General features: G+C 43.9%; 1 protein-coding gene across 1 annotated transcript; it reads left to right on the forward strand.

Annotated features, from left to right (window-relative positions):
• The first annotated feature begins 5,233 nt into the window (after nt 1-5,233).
• On the forward strand, nt 5,234-9,964 carry LOC124005225 (sugar transporter SWEET1-like). The gene is made up of 6 exons (XM_046314268.1): nt 5,234-5,455; nt 5,936-6,013; nt 6,131-6,254; nt 6,908-7,069; nt 8,047-8,166; nt 9,134-9,964. Exons 1-6 carry the CDS (start codon nt 5,388-5,390, stop codon nt 9,239-9,241), a joined length of 660 nt encoding a protein of 219 aa, XP_046170224.1. The 5' UTR covers nt 5,234-5,387; the 3' UTR covers nt 9,242-9,964.
• The last annotated feature ends 736 nt before the right edge of the window (nt 9,965-10,700 follow it).

A 10,700-nucleotide genomic window follows, 5' to 3' on the forward strand; every position in this document is an offset into this window, starting at 1 on the left:
TATTTCAGTTTTGTGTATTTTCTACTTCACTTGCTTTGGCAATGTTAACATGTGTTTCCCATGCCAATAAAGCCTCTTGAATTGAAAATGTAAATAATAATTTGAGAGAGGAGAGAGGGGGAGGAGAGCAGGGTGACAGGAGACCATGAGCAAACTTGACACCTGGGTATGAAAGTGCTACTCTCGCTCTCTCCCTCATACTCTCCCTTGTCCTTTTATTTGCTATCTTGTCTCTTTCCCCTCCCTCCCTTCCTCAATCCAATTCAAAGGGCTTTATTGGCATGGGAAACATGTTGACATTGCCAAGCAAGTGAAACAGAAACTTTTTTTTAAAGAAGTAAAAAAGTTCCAAAGGAATAGATATTTTGTCAATTGGGGTGTGCAGGGTGAGTACGTGGTCTGTTGTATGGTAATTTGGTTTTTAAAAAACTATTTGCTCCGTACATTGTTTTCATTGAATAAATGTATGAGTCTGCTGTTAAGGATAATGCAAAGGATTTTCCCAAGGTTGCTGTTGATGCATATCCAACAGTAGTGATTGGGGTCATTTGTCTCCACTTTGTGGTTTGCGGTGATCAGTCCTTGGATCCAAATATTGGGGAAGATGCCAGAGCTGTGGAGGATGTTAAAAAGTTTAAGTATAGCCGATTGGAATATGTTGTCTGTATATTTTATCATTTCATTTAGGATTACAACGCCACAGGCCTTTCTGGGTTGGAGGGTTTGTATTTTGTCCTGTAGTTAATTCAACGTAATCAGAGAATCCACTGGGTTCTGGTGGTCTTTAATAGCTGATTCTAATATTTGCATTTGTGAATGTATATGTTTTTGATGTTTGTTCTTAGTTATAGAGTCCAAAAGATTGGAGAAGTGGTTTCTCCATACATCTCAGTTTTGGATAGATTACTCTTCTTGTTATTGTTTGTTTAGTGTGTTCCAGTTTTCCCAGATGTGGTTAGATTCTATGGATTATTCAAGTACATTAATTAAGCTGTTGTCCTACGTGCTGTTCCTTCTTTTTCCGCAGTGTATTTCTGTATTGATTTAGTGATTCACAATAGTGAAGGCGTAGTCCCAGGTCTCTATGTTTTTGGTTGGTTAGGTTTCTCATTTTCTTTCTTTGTTTTTTCGCATTCTTCATCTAACTCTCTCTCTCTCTGCCCTGTCTCCTGTGAAAACTCCACATCTGCTGGCACCATGTTGAGTTGGACTGCAGGGCTGCCCATATAGGAAGTACCACCTATATGTACCAACCGGGGCATACACAAGCTTTACAGTGCAAACAGAGGAGTTACCTAAATCTGTCATCTTCAATATCATATTTGAAGATTTTATTTCCAAATTGCTATATATCAATTTTCAGAAATGTTGGTAAATTAGCTTTTAGTGTTTAAGGAAATTATGAACGAGTTTGTGTTTTTCACTATCTGGTCATGGCCTGGGGTTGTTCAATGTCAACAGTGAAGAGGCGACTCCGGGATGCTGGCCTTCTAGACACAGTTCCTCCGTCCAGTGTCTGTGTTCTTTTGCCCATCTTAATCTTTTATTTTTATTGGCCAGTCTGAGATATGGCTTTTTCTTTGCAACTCTGCCAAAAAGGCCAGCATCCCAGAGTCGCCTCTTCACTGTTGACGTTGAGACGGGTGTTTTGTGGGTACTATTTAATGAAGCTGCCAGTTGAGGACTTGTGAGGCGTCTGTTTCTCAAACTAGACACATTAATGTACTTGTCCTCTTTCTCAGTTGTGCACCGGGGCCTCCCACTCCTCTTTCTATTCTGGTTAGATTCAGTTTGCCCTATTCTGTGAAGGGAGTGGTACACAGCGTTGTACGAGATCTTCAATTTCTTGGCAATTTCTCGCATGAAATAGCCTTCATTCAGAAGAAAGTTCTTTGTTTCTGGCATTTTTATCCTGTAATCGAACCCACAAATGCTGACGCTCCAGATACTCAACTAGTCTAAAGAAGGACAGTTGTATTGCTTCTTTAATCAGGACAACAGTTTTCAGCTGTGCTAACACAATTGCAAAAGGGTTTTCTAATGATCAATTAGCCTTTTAAAAGAATAAACTTGTAACTGCTTTAAAATCACCATTGGCCTCATGGTGAAATTCCTGAGCAGTTTCCTTCCTCTCTGGCAAATGAGTTAGGAAGGACGCCTATATCTTTGCAGTGACTGGGTGTATTGAAACACCATTCAAAACCTAATTAATAACTTCACCATGCTCAAAGGGATATTCAGCGTCTTCTTACCAATCGGTGCCCTTCTTTGCGAGGCATTGAAAAAACTCCCTGGTCTTTGTGGTTGAATCTGTGCATGAAATTCACTACTCGATTGAGGGACCTTACAGATAATTGTATGTGTGGGGTACAGAGATGGGTTGGTCATAAAAAATATATGTTAACCACTATTATTGAACACAGAATGAGTCAATGCAACTGATTATGTGATTTGTTAAGCACATTTTTACTCCTGAATTTATTTAGGCTTGCCATAAAAAAGGGGTTGAATATTTATTGACTCAAGACATTTCAGCTTTTAATTTTGTATTAACTTTCAAAATGTTTCTGCAAACAAAACACATTTTTCACATGGGGTATTGTGTGTATATCAGTGACACAAAATCTCTAATAAATCTAATGTAAATGCAGGCTGTAACATAACAACATGTACAAAAAGTCAAGTGGTGTGAATACTTTGTGAAGGTACTGTAACTAAAGTTCATATTCAGTTTAGACACTAGTTACTATGTTTAGCATATTTGGAGTTTCTTTATTGCACTTCATTTCCATTGTTCTGTTTGTGAAACTCAAGGTGTGATTTGATGGTCACTAGTGTGGGTTGATGGTCACTAGTGTGATTTGATGGTCACTAGTGTGAGTTGATGGTCACTAGTGTGATTTGATGGTCACTAGTGTGAGTTGATGGTCATTGGTGTGAGTTGATGGTCACTAGTGTGGGTTGATGGTCACTAGTGTGAGTTGATGGTCACTAGTGTGGGTTGATGGTCACTAGTGTGGGTTGATGGTCACTAGTGTGGGTTGATGGTCACTAGTGTGGGTTGATGGTCACTAGTGCGGGTTGATGGTCTCTAGTGTGGGTTGATGGTCACTAGTGTGGGTTGATGGTCACTAGTGTGGGTTGATGGTCACTAGTGTGAGTTGATGGTCACTAGTGTGGGTTGATGGTCACTAGTGTGAGTCGATGGTCACTAGTGTGGGTTGATGGTCACTAGTGTGAGTTGATGGTCACTAGTGTGGGTTGATGGTCACTAGTGTGGGTTGATGGTCACTAGTGTGGGTTGATGGTCACTAGTGCGGGTTGATGGTCTCTAGTGTGGGTTGATGGTCACTAGTGTGGGTTGATGGTCACTAGTGTGGGTTGATGGTCACTAGTGCGGGTTGATGGTCTCTAGTGTGGGTTGATGGTCACTAGTGTGGGTTGATGGTCACTAGTGCGGGTTGATGGTCACTAGTGCGGGTTGATGGTCTCTAGTGCGGGTTGATGGTCACTAGTGTGGGTTGATGGTCACTAGTGTGGGTTGATGGTCACTAGTGCGGGTTGATGGTCACTAGTGCGGGTTGATGGTCACTAGTGTGGGTTGATGGTCACTAGTGTGGGTTGATGGTCACTAGTGCGGGTTGATGGTCTCTAGTGTGGGTTGATGGTCACTAGTGTGGGTTGATGGTCACTAGTGTGGGTTGATGGTCACTAGTGTGGGTTGATGGTCGCTAGTGTGAGTTGATGGTCACTAGTGTGGGTTGATGGTCACTAGTGTGGGTTGACGGTCATTAGTGTGAGTTGATGGTCACTAGTTTGAGTTGATGGTCACTAGTGTGGGTTGATGGTCACTAGTGTGAGTTGATGGTCACTAATGTGGGTTGATGTTCACTAGTGCGGGTTGATGGTGAGTTGATGGTCACTAGTGTGAGTTGATGGTCACTAGTGCGAGTTGATGGTCACTAGTGTGAGTTGATGGTCACTAGTGTGGGTTGATGGTCACTAGTGTGAGTTGATGGTCACTAATGTGGGTTGATGTTCACTAGTGCAGGTTGATGGTGAGTTGATGGTCACTAGTGTGAGTTGATGGTCACTAGTGTGGGTTGATGGTCACTAGTGTGGGTTGATGGTCACTAGTGCGGGTTGATGGTCACTAGTGTGAGTTGATGGTCACTAGTGTGGGTTGATGGTCACTAGTGTGAGTTGATGGTCACTAATGTGGGTTGATGTTCACTAGTGCAGGTTGATGGTGGGTTGATGGTCACTAGTGTGAGTTGATGGTCACTAGTGTGGGTTGATGGTCACTAGTGCGAGTTGATGGTCACTAGTGTGGGTTGAAGGTCACTAGTGTGGGTTGATGGTCACTAGTGTGGGTTGATGGTCTCTAGTGCGGGTTGAAGATCATTACTGTGAGTTGATGGTCTCTAGTGTGGGTTGACGGTCATTATTGTGAGTTGATGGTCACTAGTGCGGGTTGATGGTCACTAGTGTGAGTTGATGGTCCCTAGTGTGGGTTGATGGTCACTAGTGCGGGTTGATGGTGAGTTGATGGTCACTAGTGTGAGTTGATGGTCACAAGTATGAGTTGATGGTCACTAGTGTGGGTTGATGGTCACTAGTGTGGGTTGACGGTCATTGGTGTGAGTTGATGGTCACTAGTTTGAGTTGATGGTCACTAGTGTGGGTTGATGGTCACTAGTGTGGGTTGACGGTCATTGGTGTGAGTTGATGGTCACTAGTTTGTTGTCTGTCCCATAGAGGAATATGTCACTAGGATATTATTTACTAAGGATGGGAGTTATATACAGCTATTATGGAGCACAGATACAGTATCTGACCCGACAAGGTAAAAATCTGTCGTTCTGCCCCAGAACAAGGCAGTTAACCCACTGTTCCTAGGCCGTCATTGAAAATAAGAATTTGTTCTTAACTGACTTGCCTAGTTAAATAAAATAATAAATATTGACCATCATTTCATTGGTGGAAACCTATCCAACCTCTCATCCTTATCTGCCAATCAGAGTGCATAATTATTTCAGAATACTGTGGTGTATTCATTAAGGAAACCGTTTACCGTTAAAGAACCAAACTGAAGCAAACAGAGCACAACGAGAGTTTCTATTGGACACGTGAAGTTAGGTGTCTCTCGTTACGTTCTGTTTGCTTCCGTATACGAAACGTTTTGCAACAGAATTGGCGAAATTAATACGCCCCTGATTACAAACACGGAAATACAGTGTGGTTAGAATGACGTCAACCTTGAGTTGCTGATGCAGATGTCAAATATTTGCACTATAGCTGATTTGATATTCACAGCGAAATTACTCACAATTTAGACACATACCTAGCTATCTAGGTAGTGCTCCATATATTCCGTTTTCCGATCTATGGAGTTTTTGCAGTTTCTATCATGGGCGTGCATCGTATTTACAGTCGGGATGTTCTCGACTGGACTGTAAGTTTGAAAGCTTTCTGCTTTTCAGAGAAACTATCTGGCTAAGTAGCTAACGTTAGCTAGATACCTGTTCTTTATTGCCAACATCGCAAACTTGGGCAGAGACCAAATTCAGTTCTAATTTGCTTGTTTGTATTGCATTAAACTTTGGAAACATAGCCAGCTCGGTGTTGGTTAGCTAGCCAGCTAGCTAGTCCACCCTTATCTCACATATGAGTTAATCAAATATTTGCTTAGTTATTCGTTCAATGCCTGAGGCTTGTGTAAATAGAATACTCAGGACAGGTGATAATAAAATAATGTTTTAGTTCAGTTGCATCCTTTTTCTTATGCTAGATTTGCAAGCAGGTCTTTTAAAAGTGTGTGTGTGTGTGTGTGTGTGTGTGTGTGTGTGTGTGTGTGTGTGTGTGTGTGTGTGTGTGTGTGTGTGTGTGTGTGTGTGTGTGTGTGTGTGTGTGTGTGTGTGTGTGTGTGTGTCAGGACGGACCTGAAGAAGATGAGAGCTTCCAAAAGTGCAGATAACGTCCAGTTCCTCCCCTTCCTCACCACATGCCTCAAGTAAGCTGTGTGTGTGGTGCCTAGGCAACGTGCCAGTGACCACTGATTAAACCCGGGTCGTCTGCACAAGTCATACTGTGTTAGCCCACTGAGCTAAAGTCTTGTCTGTCTCTATAGTAACCTGGGCTGGCTGTATTATGGGATACTGAAGACGGATGGGACTCTGGTCCTGGTTAACACCATAGGAGCCTGTTTACAGTCCCTCTACATCCTCTCCTACTGCCACTACACCAATGACAAGGTGAGTTGTCCACAGTGTTTTATAGTCTCTCCTACTGCCACTACACCAATGACAAGGTGAGTTGTCCACAGTGTTTTATAGTCTCTCCTACTGCCACTACACCAATGACAAGGTGAGTTGTCCACAGTGTTTTATTGTCTCTCCTACTGCCACTACACCAATGACAAGGTGAGTTGTCCACAGTGTTTTATAGTCTCTCCTACTGCCACTACACCAATGACAAGGTGAGTTGACCACAGTGTTTTATGGTCTCTCCTACTGCCACTACACCAATGACAAGGTGAGTTGTCCACAGTGTTTTATAGTCTCTCCTACTGCCACTACACCAAATACAAGGTGAGTTGTCCACAGTGTTTTTTTAGTCACTTATCACATAGATACGGCCAGACCTGAATCCCCCAGGAGTGCATTCGTTTGTCTTAGAGATGGTCTGGTGTTCATTTCTGTAGATATCATAATGATGGTTTTTTTCTGTAGATATTCAAGGTTTGTTTGCTTTAGTTCATTGTTTGTATTTTTCCGTTAGGGTTTGAAGTACACTTTTAGTAAATCTGCCCACTGGTTCCCTGCTTGAAGCCTAGTTTTAGGGTGTGTGCCAAAATGGTTAAAATTAGTTTGGGGTCAGTAAACTTGTGTGGTTGTGTTCGTTCCAGAGGCGAGTGACCTCTCAGACGTTACTAGCAGGAGGAGTGGTCTGTGGAGGCTGGCTGTACTTCAGTGTTGTCCTGCCTCAGGGAGAGTCTCAGCTGGCCCAGCTAGGTCTCACCTGCAGCCTGTTCACTATCAGCATGTACCTGAGTCCACTCGCTGACCTGGTAAATATGCAAACCCTTTCTTACAGTGTTTATACAATATGCACCCTATGTCCACGCATTGGACACATTCTTCCACGCACTGGTGAAGAAACTTTTATACAACGTTAATACAGAGTTCAGATAACAAACACTCACTAGCCTGGCAAACAGACCTATTGTTCCAACGTTCTGGTACCTACCACCCTGATACCCACAGTTCTCTGATTCCCCACATACTCTCATAAATATGTAAGGTAGCCCAACAACAGGTCAATTAGATTCCATCTTCAGAACATGACCACCTCTCTCATCACTCTCTCTCCCCTTGCCCTTTGCCTCTTCTCGTTGCCTCTGTGTTCCGGTTTATTCCTTCGCCCGTGCTGCACGATATGGGCAAAAAGTCTAATTGTGATTATCTTTTGGGGGGTGCAAATATTGCGATATATACTGAACAAAAATCTAAACTCAACATGCAACAACTGAATTACAGTTCATATGACGAAATCAGCCAATTTAAATACATTCATTAGGCCCTAATCTATGGATTTCACATGACTGGGCAGGGGCGCAGCCATGGGTGGGCCTGGGAGGGAATAGGAAGTGTGCTGCTTGAGTGACAGGAGGTGGGGCTTGGTGTGTGTGGGAAGCAGCTGCAAGAAGAGAGAGGAAGAGAGATGCACTGAGTAAACTATAAAAACGGATGTTACACGTGGCGTTTCAAATTATTGCATGCAATATGGATCTCTTCCTATACGCATATTGCACATGTCAATATTGTGATTTTGATGTGAATTTGATTATTTGTGCAGCCCTCCCCTCCACCTTCCTGTTTGTCTCATTCCCCCTCTGTCTGTCTCGTATGATCCTGTGTCCATTTCCTGCCTTTCATCTGTGTCTTCCTGTTCTGGGTTCATGTCTTATCCATCTGCTGTCTTTTTGGATACATTGGAATTGTGTTAATTCCTCACCCCCTCCTCTCCCTCTCTTCTCTCTGTCAGATGGAGATAGTGCGTACTGGTAGTGTGGAGCGTTTGTCCTTCTCTTTGACTGTAGCTACCTTCCTCACTTCAACATCCTGGACGCTCTATGGACTACAGCTGCAAGACTACTATATCATGGTGTGTGTGTGTATACAGTGCATTCTGAAAGTATTCAGACCCCTTGACTTTTTCTACGTTACAGCCTTATTTTGAAATGTATGAAATATTTTTTTCCCTCATCAATCTTTACTCTGTACTTTGGTAGTGATTACAGCCCTGAGTCTTCTTGGGTATGACACTACAAGCTTGGCACATCTGTATTTGGGGAGTTTCTCCCATTCTTCTCTGCAGATCTTCTCAAACTCTGTCAGGTTGGATGGGAACGTTGCTACAAGGCTATTTTCTAGTCTCTCCAGAAATGTTTGATCAGGTTCGAGTCTGTGCTCAGGCTGGGCCACTCAAGGACATTCAGTGACTTGTCCCGAAGCACAGCCCCCACACCACTAGAGGGATATCCTCAACCACCAACTTACCATCCTGAGACAAGGCCGAGTATAGCCCACAAAGATCTCCACCACGGCACAACCCAGGGGGCCGCGCCGCGCAGCGCCAACCCAGACAGGAAGTTCACATCAGTGACCCAACCCACTCAAGTGACGCACCCCTCCTAGGGACGGCATGAACGAGCGCCAGTGACTCAGCCCCTGTAATAGGGTTAGAGGCAGAGAATCTCAGTGGAAAGAGGGGAACTGGCCAGGCAGAGACAGACTGTATGTGAGACATGGTAGGGGCTAGATGGAAGGGGACTGTTAAATGATTGTAAATTACCTTTAGGGAAAGGGGATACCTAGTCAGTTGTACAACTGAAATGTGTCTTCCGCATTTAAGCCATCCCCTCTGAGGCAGAGCGGTGCGGAGAACTGCCTTAATCGACATCCAGGTCTTTGGCGCCCGGGGAACAGTGGGTTAACTGCCTGCCTTAGGAACAGAACGACAGGTTTTTACCTTGTCAGCTCGGGGATTCGATCCAGCAACCTTTCGGTTACTGGCCCAACGCTCCTACCCGCCAGGCGTTACCCTCTTTGTGTTTGTTTGTGTGTTACAGGTTCCAAACACGCCAGGCATTGTGACCAGTCTCATCCGGTTCTTCTTGTTCTGGAGATTTGCATCTGTCAATCAAGGTGTGCCATCCTATAAACGCATCGAAATCTAAGTGGCTGGAGACTCACACCAATGGTTTCAAGGGAGAGAGATAACAGGCTTCTTGACCCTATCATGGTCAGGCTGTCAATCACTGATATTGTTACTCATATTGTAAATTATTCATGATCACTCCTACCCACCAAGGGTTTAAGAAGACTCTCCTCTCAAGGCAGAAGCTGTCCCTAATCACAGATCTAGGATCAGAGTACCCTAGCAATGGGGGATGAAAAATATGAATAAATATCTGACCCTGTATCAGTGGTTAGGGGCATCTTCCTCATCGTTCTCCCTCCACCACTTCCTTTTTGTGCCTTCTGTCCTAGTCTGGGACATCATTACTGCCACCTGAGAACTCAAACATTGGCGGGACAGTCCTGCCCTGTCAATCACAGTAGTCTCTGTTACCCAGTGGGAGGTTTTTTGCTCAGCATCAATGCGCTGCTATTGGTTGAATCGCTCTAACTAACAGGGCAGGATGATCCCGCCTCTAGTGGGGTTTGAGACCCCTCACCTTTATAGTTGACTTGTGAACTAGGGGTGAACAACTGTTCCTGGTAGCCACAGTATCTGCTGGGTTGTTCTTCTCTTTTAACTAGACTGATGTACATTTAGAAAGTTTTCAGACCCTTTGAGTTTTTCCACATTTTGTTACGTTACAGCCTTATTCTAAAATGTATTAAATTGTTTATTTTCCTCATCAATCTACACACAATACCCCATAATGACAAAGCAAAGAGGTTTAATTTTTTTCATTTTGTACATTTATAAAAATAAAAAATAAAAGTAAAATATCACAGTTACATAAGTCAGACCCTTTACTCAGTACTTTGTTGAAGCACCTTTGGTTGCGATTACAGCACTGAGTCTTCTTGGGTATGACGCTACGAGCTTGGCACATCTGTATTTGGAGAGTTTCTCCCATTCTTCTCTGCAGATCTTCTCAAACTCTGTCAGGTTGGATGGGAACGTTGCTACACAACTACTTTCGGGTCTCTCCGGAGATGTTAGATCAAGTCCAGAGACTCGAAGCCACTCCTGCCTTGTCTTGGCTGTGTACTTAGGGTCATTATCCTGTTGGGAGGTGAACCTTTGCCTCAGAGAACCTGCACCAGAGTGCTCAGGACTTCATCAAGGATCTCTCTGTACTTTGCTCCGTTCATCTTTCCCTCGATCCTGACTAGTCTCCTAGTCCCTGCTGCTGAAAAACATCCCCACCGCCTGATGCTGCCACCACCATGCTTCACCGTAGGGATGGTGCCAGGTTTTATCCAGATATGATGCTGCCACCACCATGCTTCACCGTAGGGATGGTGCCAGGTTTTATCCAGATATGATGCTGCCACCACCATGCTTCACCGTAGGGATGGTGCCAGGTTTTATCCAGATATGATGCTGCCACCACCATGCTTCACCGTAGGGATGGTGCCAGGTTTTATCCAGATATGATGCTGCCACCACCATGCTTCACC

The sequence above is a fragment of the Oncorhynchus gorbuscha genome, linkage group LG19 (assembly GCF_021184085.1).
Source record: "Oncorhynchus gorbuscha isolate QuinsamMale2020 ecotype Even-year linkage group LG19, OgorEven_v1.0, whole genome shotgun sequence".
In the NCBI taxonomy this organism is placed as follows: Eukaryota; Metazoa; Chordata; class Actinopteri; order Salmoniformes; family Salmonidae; genus Oncorhynchus; species Oncorhynchus gorbuscha.

What these genes read in the sequence shown, in the direction of transcription:
- LOC124005225 (XM_046314268.1), top strand. Translation starts at nt 5,388, where the DNA reads ATGGAGTTTTTGCAGTTTCTATCATGGGCGTGCATCGTATTTACAGTC. An exon ending in GGGATGTTCTCGACTGGACT is followed by an intron (nt 5,456 to 5,935) that starts GTAAGTTTGAAA and finishes TGTGTGTGTCAG; the next exon opens with GACGGACCTGAAGAAGATGA. An exon ending in TGAGTCCACTCGCTGACCTG is followed by an intron (nt 7,070 to 8,046) that starts GTAAATATGCAA and finishes TCTCTCTGTCAG; the next exon opens with ATGGAGATAGTGCGTACTGG.